Source organism: Podarcis bocagei, assembly GCF_964188305.1.
Source record: "Podarcis bocagei genome assembly, chromosome: 12".
Taxonomy (NCBI): Eukaryota; Metazoa; Chordata; class Lepidosauria; order Squamata; family Lacertidae; genus Podarcis; species Podarcis bocagei.
This window is the reverse complement of record NC_138137.1, coordinates 48,929,598-48,955,972: the sequence shown is the minus strand read 5'-3', so window position 1 is coordinate 48,955,972 and position 26,375 is coordinate 48,929,598. Positions and strand designations below refer to the sequence as shown.

General features: G+C 41.8%; 1 protein-coding gene across 1 annotated transcript in view; it reads right to left on the bottom strand.

Moving 5' to 3' along the window:
- LMBR1 (limb development membrane protein 1) overlaps positions 1 to 26,375 on the bottom strand; it is a 72,565-nt gene that overhangs the window by 29,508 nt on the left and 16,682 nt on the right. The window contains exons 2-5 of the mRNA XM_081163776.1: positions 19,682 to 19,754; positions 16,568 to 16,607; positions 15,165 to 15,304; positions 9,697 to 9,800 (exon numbers count right to left, since the gene is read on the bottom strand). Of these exons, the coding sequence (XP_081019902.1) occupies positions 9,697 to 9,800; positions 15,165 to 15,304; positions 16,568 to 16,607; positions 19,682 to 19,754 (357 nt within the window). The remainder of the gene's footprint in view (positions 1 to 9,696; positions 9,801 to 15,164; positions 15,305 to 16,567; positions 16,608 to 19,681; positions 19,755 to 26,375) is intronic.

The following is a 26,375-nucleotide window of genomic DNA, read 5'->3' as shown; positions in this document are numbered from 1 at the left end:
AAAGGACCTGATAATTAATTCTTCTAAAAAGCAGAATATGCCTGTAAAGTAACTTTTCAGCTCATGTACGAATGGCGGCTGACTTTACAGTCTTGAAGCAATGAGAGACTAGGAAGCCACAAAGCATAATTACTAAGAAAGAAGCCCTCTCTCCTCCCCTAATAAATCTGTATTAAAGAGGATTACTATTATGTCAATTGAAACACATTAAGACATGCCTCAATAAGTGTGTTTACAACTTATACCTAGAGGGTAGTTTCTCTCCATTCATGAAGTATATGTTTTCTGATGACAGTTCCCTGTTGACTCTGGATCTAACTTTTGACTTAAAATTTTCAGATTTTGTACTTTTGGAAAATTCCAGGAATAAGTAGAAGCAGAAAACACACCAGGCTACCATACACATACAATTATATGGATTGGCTAAGAAATATTAAGTATTATTGACTCAGAATCAAATGAAAATTATCAAGTCTTGTCAAGAGAGTGTGTATTAGACTACAGATAAAATTTATTTTAATTGTGAGAAAAGCCTGACTTGTTAGGTTGGTATACTAGATTTGGAGCTTTCTGCAGTCATGCTTGAGGCTTACATTAATATGCATTTGTAGCTAGTGTCCTCATTAAATTAGTGAAAATCACAGAAGCTGCCTTTGTTGTTACAATCATTCACTATTGGGACATGAGAGTCAAGAAACTTGAATCAGCAGACCTAAATGGAAGGGGAGCAACACAATTTTTGAATATACTCAGGATAAAAGATGCATGGATGGATGACATACAAAAGCCTCATACTGTCTAACAAAAATTGTTGTCTCTCATTCATTAAAAATGAATGAATTTAAAATGAATGAACTTGGTAGGCTGGTGGAAACCTACACATCCTACAATGCTTGCCCCAAAGTGCTATCTATCAGCAGTAATATATACATATATTAAAGGAAGCAAAACATCAAATAGGAATACTAGACTAAGGGTCATTTTAAAATAATATATTTGCATACATATTTATTTTAAAATATTTTGATACCACCTTTCACGTCAAGTATTGAAGTGGTGTAGTAGAACAATTATCAAAATTTTAAAAAACAAGAAGATGCAAATAAAAACTAGGAAAGAGATATGATGACAAGCATTAGCAAAGATCGGTGTTTTTTAAATACCATAGGATTGCATTGGAAAACAGGGAGAACAAGCTCCTTCTGGTATGCTGGCCCCAAACCGTTTAAGGCTTTGTAGCTCAATACCAAAACCTTAAACCTTATTAGGTGACAAAATTCAAACTGATTATTAAGGTCAATTAAATTTTTCAAAGATCTTAAACTTTAGCTGTCTACCGTATTTTCCGCCCTATAAGACGCACTTTTTCCCCTCCAATAATGAAGGGGAAATGTGTGTGCGTCTTATGGGGCGAATGCAGGCTCCTTGGCTTCAGCGATAGCAACGCGAAGCCTCCGAAGTGGGCTTCTGTCATATAAAGGAACTCTCTTCTCATTAACAATTTTTCTGGGAAGCTATACAGAAAACCCTGCTTGGGAAAAAGGCAAGAGTTTAATCAAGAGATGATTCCCCAGTGAAGAGCTGCCCTTGTCTTTAATAGTATTACCAAGAAATAAAAGGGATTAAAGTTATTCCAGAATTTTTTTAGAGGAACAAAATGTTTTTAACAACAAATCCTCTAAGTGATGCACTACAAATATTCCATCACAGTTAAGATAATTCTGCACTTACTTCTTAAAACATGTAAAACTGTGTTAAGATACCTGGCAAGAAAGCCAAGATCTAAAGCATTTGTACTAAACAATATTCAAAGATAATGCCAAATAAGATTCTCTCTGTGCCAAAAAATCAAACATTAAACCTATATCTAAGGCTGCTCCATCAATTTCTAAACCTGCTATTCTTGGCATAGCTGAAATTTCAAATAACGTAGTTTATGAACTCCAAAATCTATCAGGAATGATCCTGTGAACTAAGGAGTCACAGCATATCAGTCATCTATATTAAATAGCCAGCACTAATTTGCTTTTTTCTGTTTAAAAAACATATAGGACCTAAAATCACCACAAAGGTGTAAATTATTTAACTGAAGTTTTATAGATTTTTTCCCTGCATATTATCTGTACAGTGCTATGCAGTCTCTTGTTGCAAATTGTTTCTCACTGCTGAAAATTTAGGAAACAATTTGAAGAACTACAGAAATGCTTAACATAACTTGAAGCACTGAGCTGTCATAAATAAAGTCTTTTGGGCAGCGATCTCTCACTCATATCTGTACAAAAAATAAGGCTAAGCCTGTTTTATTTTCAAACAGTTTTCTTATTACAACTGTTCTATGCTAGAGAGGGAGAGGTGGAAGTGGTGATGGGGTTACTACTTGACACACAACAGCTGGTGAAATATTGCTCTATTTTTTGTAACAAACACCAAGATCAAAACATTATGCAAGTTAAATTTCCTTGAAAGGTTCCCAGCAGGAGCCTTCCTTTTTGTTTTTCGCAGTGCTTGATTTCCTTTCACCCACAAAAAAAACGGCTCACCAAGAACATCCATGTGCCACTAACACTAAGCAGCACTTCCTTAATCACTTATTTCCAACAATTTATGGATGATCAGTGGCAAAAAAACGAGCAAAAATAATGAAAGAACGCAATGAAGCGTCCTTGAGACATACTGGCTTAGACTTCCTACTCATTTCTCTGTCTCTTTAACATTGGGGGCCTGATACAAATTAGCCACTGAGGGGGGGAAAGTCATCTGGTCATAAAATACAGTACAGGGTCACTTTTATGTAAGTTTGCCAAAAGGGACATAAACCAGGACAATTTCAAACTGTGACACAGGATAGAAGTATATTAAAACAATCTTTGTTCCTCCTCTATTGTGCTGTCATGTTGCTCAGCTTTATAGATATTCTGAGCACCAACACTGGCCTCTTCACTTCCACCTGGCCTACCTAATTAATTAAGCAAGGAAGTTACCTCAAAATTTTCTACCATTTGCTTTTATTATCAAGCACTCTCTTTTGATGTTCTCAGAGTTAACTTCTTAATCCACAGACTTCTTGTGCTGTGTTTCAAACATGAAGATGTCTGGATACTTTGCATAATTGGTCAGGATGTTGCTGTCGCTCATGGTAAATTTTATGCCATAACTTCAAGGGCAAAAAAAAACCACACACACAAAAACCCAAGGTGAAAGTATGCTATGGTGTGTGTTTTTTATTCATGTTTCAAATTTCGCATTTCAGTAAAATACAAATGATGCCCCTTCAGAAGCCCTTCTTACTATGATAATACATTTGATGATATGTCAAGAAGCATCACTATAGCTAGGTTATGAACACATATAAACAGCATTTATCTTTCAATTGAGAATAAACACAAATTGAACTTATGGCGCTGTGTACACATTGTGTGCACTGCTCCCCTAGGTTCCTTTGGGAGGAAAGGAGAGATAGAAATTTAATAAAATACATACATACTCTGACAGCTGAGATTTCAACATACAGGCCAAAATCCAAATAGCTCCTTAAGCCAATGCAAAAGGTTTATCATGGAACATGGAAATTTAAGAATCAACGTATTTTTCGCTCTATAAGATGCACCAGACCACAAGATGCACCTAGTTTCTGGAGGAGGAAAACAAGAAAAAAAATATTCTGAATCTCAGAAGCCAGAACAGCAAGAGGAATCGCTACACAGTGAAAGCAGCGATCCCTCTTGCTGTTCTGGTTTCTGGGATAGCTGCGCAGCCTGCATTCGCTCCATAAGACGCACACACATTTCCCCTTACCATTTAGGAGGGGGAAAGTGAGTATTATAGAGCAAAAAATACTGTACTTTCCTTTCCAATAACCCGCATCCCCATGCCATATCCCCTATAATAGCAAACTCAGGGCAATACAATCAAACCAAAATGAGGTTACTGAGAAACAAGAGGGAGAGATCAGCTTAATTGGGTGAACTTCTAGCAACTTAGAAGTCTAAAACTTTTTTTTTTTAATTCAGAGGGGGAAGCCTATTCTATTCTATTCTGATCACATGCTGTAGGCAGGAGCAATGATTTCTGAGATGTCAGCTCGCTCTGATCAGTTTTTCAGACTCGCCAAGCTGTAGCAGGTGTTAACTGTGTCCTTCTGTAAAACATCTAAGCAGAATTGTATACCTCCCACCCCAGATCAAAACAAGGATACATAGAAAAATGTAGAAGTAAATAATGAACACATATTTTTAACAGAAAACTGAACTGCACACCCAAGAGGAGAGGGCCCTAGTTAAACCCTCATCACCTACCGTCCTATTTCTGTAAGTTGATGAGGGATTAACTTGCTTGGGACATACCACAATGGTTCCCAACTGGACGGGTCCCAATTGCAGTGCTAGCGATCAAAGCACCTGATGCAAAACTCTGCAGCCGAATGCCGCATCAGAGGAAGACCACTTGTAAGCTCCTTACAAGTTATAATATTCTAGAAGATATACTGCAATATTTTGTTGCTGATAAACTTGTCACAAACTGTTTTAAAAACTCATGAGTTTTTGTGTTCGTGGGTGGGGGGTGCTATCTTGAAAAGAACATGTCTAAAGGTCCTTGTTATCAAGAACTAATTCCACAGTTCTTTGGATCACAGGCTCAGAAGGCAATGGTGTTTTTTGTTTTGTTTTGTTTTGTTTTGTTTATTTATGCATGTATGTACAGTATATATTATTACATTTATAGCTAAAGGTAAAGGTAAAAGATCCCTAGACAGTTAAGTCTAGTTGAATTCAACCTTGGGGCACGGCGTTCATCTTGCTTCAGGCCGAGAGAGCCGGCCTTTGTCCACAGACAGCTCTTCCAGGTCATGTGGCCAGCATGACTAAACCACTTCTGGCGTACAGAACACTGTGACAAATGCCATATCACACAGAAACGCCATTTACCTTCCCGCTGCAGCAGTACCTATTTATCTATTCACGCTGGTATGCTTCCAAACTGCTAGGTTGGCAGGAGCTGGGACGAAGCCATGGGAGCTCACCCCGTCATGTGCGGATTCAAACTGCCAACCTTACAATCGACAAGCCCAAGAGGATCAGTGGTTTAGACCACAGCACCACCTGCACCTCTATTATATTTATATCTCAAGGTGGTGTAATAGTTCTCCCCACTCCATTTTATCTTCACAACAATCCTATGAAGTTAGGCTGAGAGACTGTGACTGGCCCAATGTCACTCGCTGAGCTTCTTGGGTCAAATGGGGACTCGAACCCTTGTCTCCCTAGTCTGACATTCTAACCACTACACCAGACTAGCTCCAAAGAGCCATGAGGGGAAAGAAGGACACTCCCATTGCTATTTTGGAAATGCTTGCGGAAGAGCTTCCTCAGAACATCACACAGCGCTGTAACAATTCTCATGCTTCTACTTGCGCAAGCAGAAGAACATCCTTGATTCAGCTTCCTTTTTCTGACACAGTGCTCAAGTGCATGGCATAAAATAGTCCTTCCACATAGGAAAGTGTAGCTTGGCTCTAACACAATGAGACAGAGAAGCTACCAATTCACATAATAGGTAAATTATTCCAAAAAGAACCAGCTGAAGCACCAGCTGCATATTAACAACAACAACAAAAGTCAAGCAGCAGATGAACAAAATCTCCTTGGGTAAAATAAAAATCAAGAATTAAAATATAGGAAATTAATTACATTGCCCTTCTTATGTGCTTTTAATGCTTTGTGTATCACAATGAGTGAATAAGTGAAAAAGTAGATTCTAAAAGTAAGCCTAGGTGAAATAATTTGGGTAACTAAAACAATTATGTTTGTTTACTATCAAGGCAATAATGAACTCCAAGACATTTAACAAGGATGTAAGTACTGAAAACCAGCTTTCAGAGTGAAGACGGATCTATCTAGATTTACAATTTAAAGAATATGGAGAAAACTGCAGACCCAATAAAAAAATGTAACAGTGGACTAAGGGAAAAGGCCATTTAAGTCCCTTTTAAAAAGCAGTGAGTTAATCCCCTTAGGCCTAAAATATCCTGTCTGAATTAACAGAATGGTTTAATTAAAACCCTAGACAGAGAATCGTGTTTAGTTTGATTTTCAGAACACTGCATCCATCCGTGGTGAGTGGCCAATTTCCGTATCTGTATCTCTGTGTAATATGGAAGTGGTTTAAAAACAACAACTTTTGCCCAAGGGAATCAATGGGAGCCTTCCAGAGGAACCATATGCCATAGAGAATGAATGCCATCAATTAGAACAGAATAACTCACAATAAATTTGCAAGCAGCAAATAGTGGTAGTGATGAGGATTTATCTTTTTTAAACAAACAGAAAATATTAGTCTAGTTGTTATAAACATTACTAAGGCCTACTTTTCATTATCAAAATATGTCATAATTTATTATACAATATATTACACTAGGGTAGGGGGTTAAGTTCTAGCCGTCAAGCCATCAGCCGGTACCCAAAAAGAGTCAGAAGACTTCCTTTCATAACTGCAAATTTAACACTGTCTGTTCCTTAACTGTAGTAATAGGTTCAGGAAGGTAGCCGTGTTGGTCTGACGCGGTCAAAATATATATTAAAAATGTCCAATGGCACCTTAGAGACCAACTAAGTTTGTTCTGGGTATAAGCTTTCGTGTGCATGCACACTTCTTCAGATAAACAGTAATAGTAGTAATAGGGTTATGAAAAGGTAGCAGAATTACATATTCCCATCAGCCTTAATCAAAAGCAGTATAGCTATGGTCCAGAGACAAAGCCATGGTGAACACTATCCAAGACTTGTTTCCAAAATCAGCACAGCGATAACAACAATCATGTCGAAAGAAGCAGAGACTGAGGGGAGAGAGTGTGTGTTTCTAAAGAAAATGCATATTCCTTAGCTGGATCCCAGCTCCATAATGATGATTAGGGGATTGGTATCATTACATCTGTGGAGGCCTCAGATATCAGATACAGATTGTAGTCCTACCTAATGGGAGAACCTCAAGACTTGTTCGGGGGGGGGGGATAAATGGCTTTTCAAATGCTATAAAAATACTCACCATAAAGTAATATCAAACATCAATTCACGTTTTGAATTACTGTATTTTTCGTCCCATAGGACGCATAGGACGCACCTAATTTTTTGGGGGGGAAATAAAGGGAATTTTCCCCCCCTTTATTTCCCCCCCAAAAGCAGGTCGGGGAAACCGAACCAGGTCGAGGAACAGCGGGATGGCGACGCTGCGCCTCCCTGCTGTCCCTCGAGCTTGTGGGGCTGGCCGATGTCTGCCCGGCGCGAGGGGCGCTCTGCTTCAGGGCGCCCCACCTGTCGGGCGGCAGGCTGCTATCCGCAGCGTGGGGAGCCCTGCGGGGAACTCCTGCAGGGCTCCCCACGCTGCGGATGTCTGTCCGGCGTGCGGGGCGCTCTGCTTCAGGGCGCCCGCCCGCTGGGCAGCAGGCTGCTATCCGCAGCGTGGGGAGCCCTGCGGGGAACTCCTGCAGGGCTCCCCACGCTGCGGAGGTGTTCCCAAAGCGCCGGGCGCTCTGCTTTCAGGGCGCCCGAAGCTCCGGGAAGGAGGCTGCTATCCGCAGCCTAGACAGCCCTGTGGGACCTTCCGCAGGGCTGCCTAGGCTGCGGAGGTGTTCCCGAAGCGCCGGGCGCTCTGATTTCAGAGCACCGGACGCTCCGGGAAACAGGCTGCTATCCGCAGCCTAGACAGCCCTGCGGGACCTTCTGCAGGGCTGCCTAGGCTGTGGAGGTGTTCCCGAAGCGCCGGGCGCTCTGCTTTCAGCGCACCCAGCGCTCCAGGAAGCAGGCTACTATCCGCAGCCTAGACAGCCCTGCGGGAACTCCCGCAGGGCTGCCCAGGCTGCGGATGTCTTCCTGAAGCCTGGAGAGCGAGAGGGGTCGGTGCGCACCGACCCCTCTCGCTCTCCAAGCTTCAGCGAAAGCCTGCATTAGCCCCATAGGACGCACCCAGATTTCCCCTTCATTTTTGGAGGGGGGAAAGTGTGTCCTATAGGGCGAAAAATACGGTAGATAGTTCAGAATTCACTCACTTCATCACTTACATCCTCATAGAAACTTGCACCTACTTCCATTAACAAATGGTTTGGGAGCACCTAATCTTGCTCCCTGAAATTTGCCATTTTAAAGGATGGTGTAAATATATACAAAGAAAAAGTGAAGAGTTTTAATTATTTATATTCAGGTTGCTACATTTAATCAATTTATCCAGAAGCACATTTACATTTTTTTTAGCTCTACTTTATTTACATTTTTTATATAGTAAAAAACAAATTCATTATTTTGGAAAAACCTATTTCCATTTCATTTATTGAGGAGTATGATTGTGTGTGTAGGAAAGTTTCATAGACACACACACACACACACACACACACACCAGATACAAAAATTCCTCTGCAGGCATGGTATGTACATTTTCATACACCACCACCTGTGAAGCAATGCAGGTATCAGATATTCAGTGAAGGGCGACAGCTCAATGGTAGAACATCTGTTTTGCATGATGAAGGCCCCAGGTTCAATTCTCCAGGTACAGGTGAGAAAGACTCCTATCTAAAAACCTGGAGAGCCACAGTCAAACATGTTGACAGTACTGACCGAGATTGACCAATGGCCTGACTAGCAGATTCCAGGATCACTGGGATATCTGAACCGTTTTCATGCTCATACGCTGTCATATGCATTTTGCCCTGTCTGGGCTTCAAAATATAAATCTGTCTGAACAGGAATACAAAGGAGACTTCTAAATTGTATCTATGGAGACTCCACATGAAGAGGAAAGGGTTAATTCAGATGGCAGAGGTGGAGGATAACCTGCAGAAGGAAACTAAGACTAAGAAGGAGACCATACCAAACAATGGGAGAAGTTAGCAGTCAGCAGCAGTTCTATTTAGATGATTGCAGTCTCTGGGAGCTTGCGACTAGGACTTGTAAATAAGGGTGTCTGAAGCGTGTTTTCAGGGGAAGGCCCAGAGTGCTGTCACAGTGAGCCTGGTGCAAAATATTACTCAATTTTTTAAGTGTCAGCCCAATGGTGGACCTGTCCTTTTGTGGCCCTGAATCTTGAACAGTTATGGGGGCCCATTTGCAACCAGCAATGTCTGGGTAACCACTGTTATTTTCTTCAATGGGGTTGTTCCACAACAGATCACTGTACCTTTACAACAACTGTGATACTGACTCTCAGACTTTGGAATAGTTGAAATATATACAACCAAAAATTAATCAATTTAAGTCATGTGACTCCATTTGGGTCTACTAGACCCAAAATTGTAAAGCAATGAGACTTAAGGTCGCTTCTGGGCCCCTTCAAGATTCATAACGTATTTCAGATATAAACTCCCTAAATAAATCTCTCTCACACTCACTTGTTATACTCCTTCAGAAATATTATTTGTGTACTGTGTTATTTGTTTTATTGTAATAGCAAGGTTATCAAACCTAATATATTAAGAGGACTAGCCTGAATGCAGACCAGCCAAGAGTTTTGTTGCTACTATATTTTTAAGTTCCTATTACTCAGGTTTATACATAATTATTGCCAACGCCAATTACTATCATCATTTAACACACAACAATTTGTTTTACATAGATCCTAAAAGCTGGCCATTAGTTTTATATATATAGCGCTGCTGGCTGCTCATAGTATTTTAACCATCACATTCACATATATTTAATACCCACGCACCTTTTTTAAGCCAGCAAAGCCTTCCGACTCCAGAAAGAAGAAAGCAAAGGGCATCAGTACAAACAAACAAAGGTTGGAAAAGAGAGAAACAAGATTCCATAAGCCTAGAGAAAAACAAAATGTATGTGTTACTTGTGAAAACTGCAGAATCTTTACAGTATAACACAAAATGAGTTCTATCATTTATTCCACAACACCCTCACTGAAGTGAAGAAACATGCTCAGTTATTTCTAATGATTTCAAGTTTACTATAGCTGAAAGTAGGTGGGGAAATTAGCAAAAAGGGCAGGGGTATTATCCTGCAAAACCCCTTCCCCGAGCTGCCAATTTGGGAGACGTGTAAAACAGGGCACCATTGCCCTGATTTGATTTGGTTTCTCAAATGTCTTGTAGCTGAATTTGATTGACTATATGGCAGCGTGACATCAGTACACTGGTTGTATGAACCCTGGCTGGCTATAATGCACAGATATCCTGTTTTTTTAAAAAATACAGTATGCCAAAGCAGCTACCCAGAGTCAGCAAACATGAGCAAAATGGTAGGGGAAAAGGCCAGGTTTGTGAAATCTTCGGAATAAACATGTTGGTTCTGTGAAATTAATTCATACCTGTGATGGGATGATTAGCTGCTTGTGCGTAAAATCGTGGTCCCTCAGAGTTTGTGCAACTCCACAAACCTCTGTGTGTGACAGAGCTCCTCAAACATGTCTGCCCTAGTCACTCGTAGATTCCGACAGTGGTTGTTTTCGGAATCGTTTCCAGCATAAGAGCTCCTTAACGGAAACCCGCCTTCTGGACTCACGGCGTGACAGTTTCCGGCGAGGCGTGGGTCTCCCTATGGGAGCTTCAGATACCTCCCCACTGTTCTCGCTGGAAGTGTCTCTGAGCCCTCCCACCTGCTCGCATTCCCTCAGAGAGCCACTCCTCCCCCTGCTGGTTCCTGCTTCAGCTGTTGAGTCTCTGTCTACCTCCCTGAGCCCCTCCACCACCTGTTCCTCCGATGGCAGTTCCCTGACAATACCAAAAGTGTTTGTCCACAATTCAGCTCACTGCTGAACTTTATTCTCATCTGCTTATGAAAGACCACTATATCACTTAATTATTACCTTCCAGTGTTAACAGTAATGCTCACTGACACTTTCACTACTCTGAAGTACAGTGGTACCTCTAGTTACAAACTTAATTCGTTCCAGAGGTCCGTTCTTAACCTGAAACTGTTCTTAACTAGAGGCGTGCTTTTGCTAATGGGGCCTCATGCTGCCGTTGCGCCGATGGTGCACAATTTCCGTTCTCATCCTGGGGCAAAGTTCTCAACTCAAGGTAACTCTTTCAGGTTAGTGGAGTTTGTAACCTGAAGCGTTTGTAACCTGAGGTGTTTGTAACTCGAGGTACCACTGTACTTAGTTTGAAAACTAGATTCCTCTTCTTGGAGGAAACCAATTTTCTGGATCCATTTCAATCAGGGTTTTGGCCTGGTTTTGGCACAGAAACTGCTTGTATGATAGCCTCTGTCATGAGGAGAGATGGGGAAATATGTCCCTGTTCAGTTTCCTTGACCTCTGATCCTGGCCCAGCTGCACTGGCTGCCAATCAGACCCAATTCAAAGTGCTGCTTTTGACCTATAGCGCTTTTAACGGCTTAGGACCACAATACCTCAAGGACTGCCTCCTCTCATATGAACTGCCCCAGACCCTGCAATCATCATGTGAGGCCCTCCTTCATGTGCTCCCTTCTGAGAGAGGTCTGCAGGGGGGCAACATGAGAACGGCCCTTTTCTGCAGCGGCTCCCCATTTGTGGAATGCTCTCCCCAGGGAGGCTCTGGCTCACCCGGTGCCTTTATGACATATCTTTAGGCACTGCACAAAAAATGTTCCTATAATACCTGGCCTTTGAGCAATCTAGGGCCTTTAAATTGTGTTTTCACGGGGTGATTTCTTTTGCTATTATGTAATCCATTTCATGTTTTCTTTTTGTATATTTCTCTTGTGCACTGCCCTGTGATCTTTGGATGAAAGACTGTATATAAAATAAATAAAATAATAAAATAAAATAATAGATTGGCATCTGAAGTGGCTCAGTTGCATGCCACATGTTGTCTAGCTCTCTGAAAATTACTGCAGGCAGTGCAACGTAGAACTCAACCTCATCCATTCAAAGTTTGGTCCTCTTTTCCTTAGAAGAACCTATGAGGCGAGCAGCTTGGGCAAGATCTTTGTCAAGGGGGGCAGGGAATCAAACTACACCCTGAAAATATGTTTGGAATGTTTTGCTATGCACACCTAATTGTTCTCCTATACTTACTTTGTCCACAAATATTTGTGTGCCAAAAATTGCTTTTATATGTATGAAGAAGCATAGGCCTATTACTGCCGGTAACTCTTTTAACCCCCCCCCCAAAGAGAGGATATCATAAAGGAGGAACAAAAGGTTGTCTGGGGAGGGGGTAAACTGGCTGGGTGCGCAAAGCATGGGGTGAGCAACCACACCCTAAGCATTAATGCGGCTGATGACAAACTACAATGTATGAAGGATTTTATGAGCAACCCACACAAACCTTGCCAGCTTAACTGATACAATCTAAATGTTAAAGCATTTAAGTGAAAGAAAACTGCAATTAAGCAAGCATGTTACCACTTCTGATAAAGCCTCACCCTTGCCGACAGTACTTGTGGAATAGAATGCAAGTCCTGCATTGTGTGGATGTGGAATTTTCACTATATTCTATCCCCATCTGCTGGACACATATGAGATAACAAGAACCTCACATTTGTCATGTTCATTTTATGCACATTCCACTATCTCAAGAGTTTTGAAAGTGAGCTAAATTTATCTGGTGTTAGACATACCTTAAAATTATTCTTTTCACTTTAAAAGGTTATCTACCTTGGCTTTCAGAATCATTACAAATGAATAACTGAACTACAATCACTAGCCTATTCCAAAATAAAAAATTCCTTCCAGTAGCACCTTAAAGACCAACTAAGTTAGTTCTTGGTATGAGCTTTCGTGTGCATGCACACTTCTTCAGAAGAAGAATCTGAAGTATCTGAAGAAGTGTGCATGCACACGAAAGCTCATACCAAGAACTAACTTAGTTGGTCTTTAAGGTGCTACTGGAAGGAATTTTTTTATTTTGACCATGGCAGACCAACACGGCTACCTATCTGTAACTAGCCTATTCCAGTTAGCTCAGTTGGTTACGAGTGTGGTGCTTGTAAGGCCAGTGTTCAGTTCCCATACATTCCACCTGCATATTCCTGTGTTGCAGGGCTGGACTGGGTGAACACTGGGGTCCCTTCTGAGTCTACAATTCTAGGATTCTAAGTGTAATAAACCTGGCATTCCCTAGATGTTTGTATCAAACACAATGCATTTTCAAAGTTTTCAAAAGATTTCTGAATTCAATTAAACACCCTTTATAAAGGAATCTACTATAGGAATAGACTGCAAAATTATATGCTTACATGTAGATTACAGATATTACTATGCAAAATAAGATAAACAAACTTCATGTAGGAGCTTCTGGTTTTAAACTACCATGTGCGCCCCCCAGGTAGCAGATGATACACAAATATATTTTTATTAATTCCATTTCTCTATGAAGGACTCAAGGGAAGTAACACATTCTAGTGCAAGAATTAAAAATATTAAGTATCTAAAACAATCCATGCTAGCGCTTAATAAAAAATACCACAATGACTGAGGACCCCCAAGCACACAAATTCAGCAGCTAACTAACGTTAATACAGTGGTACCTCGGTTTAAGAACAGCCCGGTTTAAGAACGATTTGGTTTACAAACTGGAAATAGTGTCTTGGTTTGAGAACTTTACCTCGGTCTAAGAATGGAATCCGAACAGTGGAAGGGCACCAAAGGCAGGAGGCTTCATTAGGGAAAGCGCGCCTCGGTTTAAGAACGGTTTTGGTTTAAGAACGGACTTCCAGAACAGATTAAGTTCGTAAACCGAGGTACCACTGTATAACTTTGTATGTGACATTCAATATCACACTGAGATTCTAAGCTGCTGACTAAGCAGTATACTCCACCTGTTCAATTACTCCCCCCCAAAAAAATATATATGGTGACTTCAATGTCATTATTTCACAGACCCTTTATTCACACGCCACTAATTTATTTATTCAATTTATATTCCATTTTGCCTTCAAGGAGCTCAAAGTGGCACACAAGTTTTTTTCTCACCACCACCTCATAAGGCAGGTGAGATAGTGTCTGGTCCAGCACTACTCAGTGAGCTTCATAGCTAAGTGGGATTTGATCCTGGGTTTCCCAAATCCTAATCTAAGTGCTACACCACACTAGCTTTCTCATCTTCAAAGCAAAGAAACGGAATAATTCCTGTCTTGCACAGCCAATAATCTTGCTTCTGCACTGCAAACTGAAGTACCAAAAAGAGTGGCAGTCTTTATACACACATTCCCACACATCAGTCTCTCAAAGCAGAGTTACCATTGATGATCTTCATTTATCTCATGCCCCCTTAAATCAATTCATCGTACAGTTGGATATGTGGGTTCTCATATGCAGCTTGTTGCTATTGGCGAGCTGGAGGATGACCAGGAGCTCCCTGAGGCAAACATCACGGAGGAGCAGCCTGTCAATGAATTGTGTCTACCTAGCTATTTGCTGGGCCTCCCTCTGTTTTGACTTTAAGACTGCCTTTGAACCATGTTACCTCTGGGTTTGAATGTATGACTGCCATCAGACTGCGATTCACATACCATTCACTGCTGACTCTCAGCTACACTGCTTGTGTTATCACCTGTGGAACGCCAGTTCTGTGTGGTTCAGAATACTAATCTGAATACTGGACAGAAGTAGAGCAGGACATCTCTGACCTCATAAAAACAAACTCTATAATGAAAACAAAGCAGCCACTCTTCCCAAGTTTCATTCTTCCCACACAGAACCAGAATGACAACTAATTGGGGATGCCGCCACATCCCACAAATCTAGTATAGATAATTGAGGAATGTCTAAAAGACAGCATTCAACCCCTTCGGAAAAATAGTTAAGTTGATCTATCCAATGGAAGTCCTGTTTGTTTGTTTGTTTGTTTGTTTGTTTGTTTGTTTTGTTTTGTTTTGTTGTTTTAACTGGACTTACAATCAGCCTGTCCCAAGAGCTCAGGGTGGAAAAGAAAATGCAAATTATTGTACCATGTCCCTTGCCACCAAAAGCCAGTTTTACTAAAAGCATCTTGCATCAATTGCAGAAGATGCATAAGTTCAGGATTTGGAGAGCCCTTATGAAAAAAGAGCATTCTAAAGATGAAAAGCAGGTAAGATCACCTGCCCAGTTTACTGAATGCCCCTACTTAGGATGGAAAATATTTCCTAAAGTAATCTGTGTACCCTAATGGTTCTGATTTGATGCATAGCTGGTGCACTTAAAATAATTTTGTGTTTCAAATTCAAGTACCAATATTAAAATGATATAATACAAACCATGAATTAGAGATCCATTTAACCACTGAATATAGTAGCTATGTGGAAAAGAGAGCAGGATTTCGTTGCTGATTATTGAGAAAGGTAGAAGGAGGACAGCACCAGCTGAAACTGCAAGAGTAAATGTACTCAAGAATAGCCTGAAAATCAAAAAGAAGAATTATTGTTACTGCTAATACAACAGTTCAAACTGTTAAGTTAATGAAAACAGCTTAAAAAGAGCTTCAATGCATAACTGCCACTGCTTTGCAGGCACCAGAGCTAATATTCAACATGCAAAGTTTATTTTTAAAAAAAAATAGAATGGAGAACTATCAAATATTAGCTGCTATTATTATTAATTTATATATGTCTTACACATACCAAAATGGCCTCTAAGCAGTTCAATTAGCACACCATCCTCTCACTTCCTTATCTTTCCTTATACCTCACAAAACAAAACAAAACACTATTCCTGAATGTGTTAAAGAAAACCAAACATCTGTCAAGGTTAATGAAAGTGCTCCCTCTGCTGTAAAAGTCTAGTACTGCTGAAGTAATGAAAAGCTCTGCATGGGAGCAAATTCAAACAAATTTTGGTTTGCAGATGAATACTAAAAAGGAAACACACACATATGCCACAATCCAAAGAACAACACAACTAGATTGGCATGCATAAGGAGGCTCTGGGCTGAGAATTGTCAGATTGCGGCTCCCATGCCATATGGAAGTTATGATAATGATACTTTTATAAGAGTTCTTATAAAAGCTATTCAAAAAGTCAAAATTCTCAGTGGACACCTAAGTTTTAAAGAAAATTTAAATACGGGGAATGCAGATTCTATTTTCAGTTTTTGCTTTCATCAGGCTATTTGATTCATAAACACGGTATCCATTGTCAAAAACTAAGAGATAAAAAGCTATGCAAGCAGCATATATTTTAGTTTTGTGCTTGGAGAGCAATAGAGTATTCTTCTTCTACAACAGAAAAACACTTATTTGGCCTCATTCATTCATTATACTAAACCATAGTTTATTAAAATAAATTAAAACTAAATAAATTAACTACGGTTAATTTAAAATAAATTAAAACTAAATTAAAACTAAATAAATTAACTACAGTTTGTTCAGTGATTTGAAACCATGGTTTGTTTTTGGTTCACCAAACATTGGCCTGGTGTTACGTGTGAACCCAGCAGCCTTCTTTAACCACAGTTTGTTTGCCCACCCAACTCTAGAAAAACTACAACAGCATGGGGCAAGAGCAGCTGGAAAACAAATAAAACTTTGGAAAAACAATCCATGATTCATTTGATTGTCTGTGGGTTTAGCGTTATGTACAAGCCAGACCTATATTTGCACAGCACTGGAAAGGTAATGAAAGCCTAAATAAGATATACATATACATACAAACATATACATACGAAATTCTATTGACAATAGCATCTTCATCCTCTTGCTCATCTGAAAAATAATACATATTTGTATTACATTTTATTTCCAAGACAATTGTTGCCTGCTTTTTACTTCTTTTCCAACATTTTTATATATAAAAAGGTTAAAGTGATCAAAATGCACAGATTACAAATCAGTGAACCCTTGTTTAGACTGCCCTAGTCTTTGCCTTAATGACAGATGCCTACACAGCAAGATAGCCCAATCTTTGCACTGTCATAGTACAATGCTCCTATATACAAGCTTTTTTCCTCCACTAATCTCAAATTCAGCATTTGAGTCTGCATCACAGTTTAGAAAACCTATTGTTCTTGACTGACTGCCTTTGGACAGTCAATGAGGCAGCAAATGAGGAAGTCACTCATGCTTCCTCTATGGCTGTTTTTAACTTTTACATAGGCAAGAGACACATCTCGGTGGCAAAATGCACAGTCCATGTTATCCAGTGCATAAACAAAACAAACATCTCTCCCTTCACCTTCAAATGAGACCCAGAAATGTCAACAGAGGAAGCATAAGTGACTTAAGTTTCCTTCCTTGCTTGCTTTGGTAGAATGTCCTAAGGCCATCTTATGCTTATTTTATTTGCAAACACCACCAATATTAAGAAAAGCGTACCACGGCACTGCAAAGCATAACATCAACAATAAAATTCCATTAATAAAGAGAAGTGAAATCTCAAAGCACTTTGAAACCATAGGTAAAAAGTTTATTTGTAGATGGGATTGCACATAATTTGGGGGGAAATTAGAATACAGTCATACCTCGGCTCCAAATGCCTTGGGAGTCGAACGTTCCAGCTCCCAAAAGATCAAAAACCGGAAGTTTCAGATGTTCTTTTGGAAGCTGAACATCCGACGGGGCTTCCGTGGCTTCCGATTGGCTGCAGGAGTGTCCTGCAACCAATCAGAAGCTGCACTTTGGAAGTCAAACATTTCAGAAGTCGAACAGACTTCCAGAATGGATTGTGTTCAACTTTCGAGGTATGACTGTATGTACAATTCTTAATTTGTTATCACACTTTCTTTACTTCTTAGCAATTTGGCTTTACTTTAACAATGTTAAAGAAAATGGAAAATGGAAATTGTGCTTCCTCTGTGTTCTACCATGAATTTGTATTTACAGATTGGACTAGCAGACATTCTCTGAATAGGATGACTCCCCCCTCTGGCCTTGATAGGCAGGGTCTTCAAGACTGTTGCCACCTCTTCCAGGAGGAGCATTTGTCCTGCCCTCCAGACCTAACTGGCAGAAAAGAAACAACCCCTCAACCCCAAAATAAAACAACTCAGGGTAGATAGGAAATGAGAAACAGATTGAAAAGAGGTATAATTTGAAAAGTTCCAACTGTAAAGTGCAAGACAATATGAAACCGTATTAGTTATTAGGATTTGTATTAAGAAATTTTATATATATGATTTGACAAATCAGTGCAAAATTTCATATTTAAAGAGAAAAAAGGAAAAATACAGTTTTGGAATTTTGAAACTTTAGAAAGCTCCATTAAAATATTGTCAGAAAAGAAATGAGAATGTAATCAAAATATTATGTAAGGTTTTTTTTAATCAAACGTCATGTTTTTTATCATACTTCATATTTGTACTTTATAAAAGTACTGTATTTCATAAATGTTTAAACAAAAAAGAGAAATGTGAAAGTTTAAAGGAACTAATTTTCATGAAGCTACATTTATAAATATACACAATGTTAGAGATGAAAGTGAAGAAAAATGTCAAGATGGCTTGATGGTGCAAGCCACCAGAAGCTTACCCTTACCCAAGTATAACTTAGTTTTTGACGGATAAGAAATGACCAACCAGGTGTCTGTGGGAAGTCTGCAAGCTGGACATGAGCGCAACAGCCTTCTGCCCACCTGCAATTCCAAGCAACTGATAGTTGGTGGAATAATGCCTCTGACAGTGGAAGCAGAACATAGCCATCATGGCCAGTAGTCTTGGATAGCCTTGCCGTCAATTAATTTGTCTATAATAACATAACTGAGTACAAATAAATTTGGATGTTAAGTTTATTTATGTTTTATTAATTTTTCAATTTGCAGATTTAACAAAGAATTGGGGTGAAATATCATGAAAAGATGGAGAATAAAGTAAAGAAGAAGAAAAACAGGAAAAAATAGTACTAACAGTAACAGTAAACCATAACATATTGGATACACTGTCCATCAATACGTGGATCTTACATTAAAAATACAAGTTAATATAAGCCCTCCAGTTAAACTTTAATCTCAAACCCTTAAATAGTATATCATTTACTGACATAGTAATGATAAACTAAATTAGCAATCCTGAACCCATATTTATTTAGACTGCAACCATACTGCTATTTGTATCACTAGGATCCCTGTCATGCAACTTTTAATAAGATTGCACGTGGACTCATTGTTAAACCGTGTTTATAGAAGACAATCTTACTCGGCTACGAGTGATCACCAAAGAAGAAGAAGAAGAAGATTGCCACCATGCAGTCTGTAGACATTTGGTAGCTAGGTGGCAGCATGGCACAGACAATGAGCTTTCTTTCTGGCAATTGCAGTAACGTGCTTTCCAAGACTGTTAACACACATCTGCTTGGACAGGTTTTGCCCCACTAGGTTATTGGCCCATTTTACACATGGCGCTGTTGCATTACTTGCTTATTGTTGATTATTTTTTAGATTGTATGTATAGTTTAGTACTTATTTGTTCTTATACATATTAACAGTTTAGTATTGGAATTTTAGATGGTAAACCACTTGGAGATTCTTTTATCAGAAGCAATATATAAATTATTTAAATAGATAAACTTCACCTTCTATTAACCAACTTGCAAAATTATAAATGAAGAAAACAGGCACAAGTTAAGAGCTGAAGTCCTAACAAGTTGGGAAACTCAGACTGCAAGAAATAAAGGTTGGGCAAATACAACGAAGAAATAATGTAAAATAGTACGGCTCTCTGGTCAAACACAAACTTTCCCCTCATCACCCAAAACACCTTTTTGGCACTGTGCCCCAATATCATCAAGAGCATCTCATCTATTTCCCATTTTGACTGCAGTCTACATATGACTATAAAAACAGTTACCTCCTTTCCTCTTGTATCTTCTGATAATGAAGTAGGAAACAATATAGAGAATAGCAAACAGAAGAAAACAGATCTGAAAAAGAAAGTTACAGAGTGAAGAGATTCACATCATATAACAAGCAGCAATTTAGTTTTCAAAAATACTAAGGTGACACAACCTATAATAAATAGAAAGAAAACATTATACCAACAGTATAATTACAAAGTACCAATTTTACTGCTTCAAGGGCCACACATAAGAAAATTCACCACTATATCTTCTTAACTAGTCAAGATATATTAAAAAGGCCAGATTGCACAGGAATTAATCCATCATTTTTCAGGAACAATGTGTATTAATATGCAAGATGACTGCCAGTCTTATTGTCCAGTGAGCATGCCAGCAAACTTCTGTTTTGCTTGCACAACACATTTGAAAATATAATCTGGCAATTGACCCAGAGCACCAGTAGGATGCAATAATGGCACTCCAGCACTCCTGCAACACATGAAGTCTGCTAATTCATTGCACAAGTCTAGGTATTTTTTTACTGGATCAGGCTTGTGGGAAAATAAACTATGCATTAAAATGGTGTTGAACTTTATACTACTCATTTGTATTTCTTTCAACCACTGACATGTAGACAACTACTGTCCCCAGAATATAATACAGGAAAACAAAGCCAGATATGTTAGAAATAAAGTAGGAACAGAATGAATGGAAAGTTAATTAAAGGTTTTAAACCATTACACTTCCTGTAGTAGCCCCACAATCTGACACTAAAAACCCAACTATTCTTTTTTTTAAAAAATAATCTTTATTAAAGTTTCAAAAGGTTACACAAAACAGGACAGAAAAAACAAAAGAAAACACAAAAAACAACAAAAAGATTCCACCTTTTAGATCTCATTTTCAATAACTTCTTTTCATGACTTCCCCACATCTCCCCTTATTGTATTCCAACTCCAGTTGTTTATTCAAACAAGTTTTTATCCTTAATGTCTTAACCATAAATTGTTAATTTGCTTAACCATGATTTGTTAATATGATTCTATAGTAAGTTTAGGCCTTATCATTATTATCCTTATCCTTAATTTAGTTTATTCAACAATTTTTGAAATATATACCTTAATCATATATGAAAGAAGAAACAAGAAATATAAAAACAAGAGAAAAGATACCTTTCCTAAAGTTGTCCTTAATTCCCATCCATGGATTCCCCATTCTTATAATAATAAAAAACATATAATTTTTACACTACAAAGTAAAAATCAGGCCGCCTTTGGACTTCTAAACCCCCACCCTTCTCTCCCCGGTTTCAATCCCAAACCAAAGTCCAGTTAGTCCATCTTTTTAGCCTGGCAACCTTATGTCCGAGGCTCTCAAATCTCTCTCAGCCCCTTTCAGCCGGCTTCTTCAAAAGTCTCTCATGCTAAACATCCAGGGTCGAAAAGGTACCTTCTCAGTGTTGACCATGCTTCTTCCAGCCATGCCTGCTTGTTTGAAGATGAAGCTCCAGCTCTGCTTCTTGAATCTGTATGTCCCAAATGGTCCTGCTTTCACCTTGGTCGAATTAGAGTTCATCTTAGCAGGTCTCCGGCTCTCTTTTATCTTCTGTGGCATTTCAGCCATCCCTTCTTTCTGCTCCTCCTGTTCAGCAGGTGTCTTTTCCTCCTCTTCAATTTTTGGTTTCTGTCAGGGAACTGCCATCGGAGGAAGCAGGAACCAGCAGGGGGAGAGGTGGGTCTCTGGTGGAAGGGCTCACGGAGGCTGGCAGAGACTCAGCAGCTGAAGCAGGAACCAGCAGGGGGAGAGGTGGGTCTCTGAGGGAAGGCGAGCAGGAGGGAGGAAACAGGGACACGTCCAGCGAGAACAGTGGGGAGGTATCTGAAGCTCCCATAGGGAGACCCACTCCTCGCCGGAAACTGTGACGCCGCGAGTCCAGAAGACGTGTTTCCGTTAAGGAGCTTTTATGCTGGAAACGATTCTGAAAGCAACCACTGTCGGAATCTGCAAGTGACTAGAGCAGCCATGTCTGAGGGGCTCCGTCACAGACAGAGGTTTGTGGACTTGCACAAACTCTGAGGGACTACGATTTTACGCACAAGCAGCTCATCATCCCATCACAGCATTCCGACAGTCTTTGTAAGTTGTTTGTGCAGGAGAAGGCATCATGAGTGACCCAGCCGGAACCGGAGAAGCAGGAGTTGGAGCGGGTCCAAGCTTGGAAGAAAGGTACCGAGCGTTGGAGATCCAACTGGCGCTGCAGACGGCGAGGCTTGAGGAGAGAAGGGCTCAGGATGCAGACAAGAAGGGGAAAGCCACCCAGTTCACCAGAAAGGTACCAGGATTGGTGCAGAAGTTTGGGGGGGACCCCAAGGACTACCATGCCTTTAGGACAGAGATGCAATATGCCCTCAATGTGCAGTTTGATGAATTCCCTGACGAGGAATCGCGAGTGGCTTTCGTGATTGGGCATCTTGAAAGGGGGGCGAGGGACTGGGTTAGACCCCTGATGGCAACGAATAATGACGTCCTAAAGGACACAATGAAGTTCTTTCGTGCAATGGATCTGATGTTTTCCAGCGATATTGAGCAGGGAGTGGTGCGCAGACAGCTAATGGCTTGCAAACAGGGGAGCCGATCTGTCCGTGAGTACTGGACTGAGTTCACCATGCTGGTTCACAGATTGGGGTGGGACTTATCGGCAGAACCCCTTCAAATGCTATTTGAAGAAGGGCTTGCTTTGGCTGTGAAAGACGAACTTTCCCGGAGTCCCAGGGCGGTTTCTATGGATCAGCTGACCAAAACTGCGCTGACCATAGGGGCGCGCCAGGAGGCGAGAGCCTTGGAGAGGCGGGAAGGAAAGGGGGAACGGTGGAAGGAGTTCCGCATTCCAGACATTCCAGAGCCAACTTTCCCGCCGGCGGAGCCGATGGAAATCGGAACAGCGCGCGCGCGCAGTTTCAAAGCCCAGTGAGGGGGGAAAGAAGGAGGGAAAAGGCGCCCGGAAATGCTATCTCTGCCAACAGCCAGGTCACTTTGCCAGAGTCTGCCCCCAGAGGAAGGAATGGCAAGGGATGGTGGGAGCTGTTGAGGGAGGAGTGGAGGAAATACCGGAGCAAGTAAAAGCCAACGCCTGGCTGCCACCGTCGGGGCACAGCAGCCAGGCCAAAGAGCAGTGAAAGTGCCCACGCCAGAACCTCCTAAACCTGCCCTAGTGATAGAAGTGTCACTAGAGCTGCAAAACGGATACCCTCTAAAGATAAAGGCGCGGTTGGACTCAGGCAGCTCTTGCAATTTTATGAGCAAAGAGTTTGCAGCTGAACACCAGATACAGACTATCCCTTTAAGCAACCCCCTGCAGGTGACCACGATCGATGGCAGGGAGCTGTTGGGAGGAGAAGTCAGCTTGCAGACCGTCCCAATGATCATGAAGGTGGCAAGGCACACCGAACTGATAGCGTTTAATGTGGCCACCTTGGGAGGGGCTCCTATTATTTTGGGGATGAGCTGGCTGGCGTTACATGATCCGCTGGTGGGCTGGAATCAGAGTGGTTTCCTTTGGTTCCGCACATTGCTTAGAACACTGCAAGGAGGGAAAGGGGTCAGCAGGGGCCCCCGCCACCCTAGCAGGGACGGAAGTAACTGAGAAGGTGAAGGTAACACGACAATACGCAGATCTCAGCGACGTGTTCAGTGAAAGGGAAGCTGACCAACTACCCCCGCATAGACCCTTTGACTGTCAAATCAATTTACTCCCTGGGGCACAGCTCCCTGTAGGCAAGTTGTACGCCATGTCAGACAAAGAGATGCAGGAGTTAAGAGAGTTTATTGACAAGAACCTGAAGCGAGGTTTCATCAGAGAGTCCAGAGCGGTGGGAGGTAGCCCAGTGTTTTTTGTGGATAAAAAAAACACGGACAAGCCGAGACTTGTGTGTGACTTCAGGGCTTTAAACGCAGTGTCAGAACCATTGGCCTTCCCTATGCCCAGGATTGACGGCATTTTGACCAGGGTGCGGAAGGGAAAGATTTTTACAAAGCTGGACCTCAGGGGGGCGTACAACCTGATACGCATAAGGAAAGGGGATGAATGGAAAACCACCATGTTCACCCCTTTGGGGGCATTTGAATATTTAGTGATGCCTTTCGGACTACAAGCAGGCTCGGCGTGCTTCCAATCGTTTATGAACCACGTACTGGGGTCTTTGCTTTACAAGAATTGCGTGGCCTTCCTAGATGACGTGTTGGTGTATTCTGAGAATGAGGAGCAGCATGTGAGAGACGTCAGAGAAGTGTTGAGCAGGCTGCAAGCCAACCGGCTGTGGGTGAAACTGGAGAAGTGTCAGTTTCATACCAAGGAGGTGGAATTCCTGGGGTACCGCCTGTCAGACAAGGGATTGGCCATGGATCCCAGAAAGGTCCAGGCAGTGCTGGAATGGAAAACACCCAAAACAAAGAAGGATGTGCAGAGGTTCCTGGGGTTTGGGAACTTTTATCGTAAGTTCATCCGAAACTTTGCACACCTGACGGCACCCATTACAGACTGTCTCAGCAGTAAGAAGAAATTCGTTTGGACTGAGGAGGCGGAGCGAGCTTTTGAGGAACTGAAAAGGGCCTTCGCCTCTGAAGAACAACTTCTGCATGTGGATTTACAAAAAAAGATGAGAGTCGAAACAGACGCATCAGACAGAGCCATAGGGGCGGTGCTTCTTCTGCAGCCAGGGAAGGAGGAGTCAGAGTGGAGACCGTGTGCTTTTTTTTCGCGAAAACTGAACAAATCCGAGAGGAACTACACGGTGTATGACCGAGAACTTCTTGCTATTCATGAGGCTTTCCGGAGATGGAGGCACCTGCTAATTGGGGCACAACATAAGGTGCAAGTGTGCACTGACCACAAGAACCTAGAGTATTGGAGAACGGCACGAGTGCTCAACCAACGGCAGTTGAGATGGGCCCAGGAGTTCTCCAAATTTAACTTTGAGATTTGTTACGTGCCAGGCCCAGAGAACATTAGGGCGGACGCTCTCTCACGCAAACCTGAATATTTGGAGGGGGAGGGAGCACCCGAAGAAAGACATGTCATTCCAGAGGACCGCTGGGTGTGTGGGGCGGCATTGGTGGGGCAAAGAGAACTGGTAGAGGGAACGGAGAATGATGAATACGCCCAGGACAAACTCAGGGGTCTCAGGAGGGAGGGAGATAAACCCGGAGGTTTTGAGGAGAGAAACAGGGCGTTGTATTACAAGGGAGCGTTATATATACCTGAAGGAGATTTGAGGGGGAAGGTACTCAAGCAGCTGCACGATAGCCCCACAGCAGGGCATTTTGGGCAACACAAAACCATGTGGCTGGTTACCAGGGAATTTTGGTGGCCCAAGGTCAGGGAAGATGTGAGGGAGTATGTGAGAGGGTGTGACCAATGCCAGCGAGCCAAAGGGAAGAGGCGGGCACCAGCAGGGTTATTAGAACCGCTACCCACACCTGAAAGACCATGGGAAGCAGTGGCCATAGATTTCATGACTGATCTGCCAAAGTCCAGGGGGAAAACAGCCATCATGGTTGTGGTAGACCTGTTAACCAAAATGGCCCACTTTATAGCCTGCTCACATGCTGTCACGGCAGAAGAAACAGCTAAATTGTTTGTTGAAAATGTGTTTAGGTTGCATGGCGCCCCCTTGAGGGTGGTTTCAGACCGAGGGAAACAATTTACTTTCAGGTTCTGGAGGAAGCTCATGAGCTTACTGCATGTAGAGGTCAATTTTTCGACTGCCCGGCATCCTGAAACCAACGGGCAGGCGGAAAGAGCCAATGGCATCCTCCAGCAATATTTGAGGTGTTATGTCAATGACAGAGAGAATGATTGGGTGGAGAAGCTGGCGTTGGCGGAATTTGCCTACAACAATGCGGAGAACGTGTCCACGGGGATGAGCCCCTTTTTGGCTAATTACGGGTGCCATCCCAGGGCTTTCCCAGGGGGGGAAGGGGAGAGATGGAGCGTTCCAGCTGCCGAACAGTTCGTAGAAGAAATGGAAGCGATCCATCGCCAGCTCCAACTTAACTTAGACAGGGCCAAGGAGGAATATAAGAGGCAGGCAGACAAAAACAGAAGAGAAGGTGAAACCATTAGGGTGGGGGACCAGGTGTGGCTGTCAACCCAAGGGTTACCATTCAAAGGGGGTTGTAAGAAGTTAAGACCCAAAAGATTGGGCCCATTTGAAGTCACGCAACAGGTCAACCCAGTGGCTTTCAGACTCCGGTTACCGAACCACATGAAGCTGCACCCAGTTTTCCACAGGTCGTTGCTGTCACCGTATAAAGGGGACAGAGAAGGGAGGGTCACTCGGGGACCAGCAATGGAGGAAAGGGAACAAAGCTACCATGTAGCGGAGATCCTCGATTCCAGGTGGAAGGGAGATCAAGTAGAGTATTTGGTAATGTGGGAAGGGGAACTGGAGTCGGAAAACACCTGGGTCATGGCAGAGGATGTCAATGACGAGGTTTTAATAGAAACTTTTCATCAGAGGTTCCCACGTAAACCTCAGCCTGTAGCAAGGTTCCAGAGGGAATACTTTGCCACCACCGATGAAGAAGAGGAGTGGGAGGGGTTCACAGATTCCGAGGAGGAGGAGGATTCAGCGAGCCGGAACGGCGACCGATGGAGGGAAATGTTCGAGACGTCTGAAGATGAAGAGGATTCTTTTCGGGGTTTTA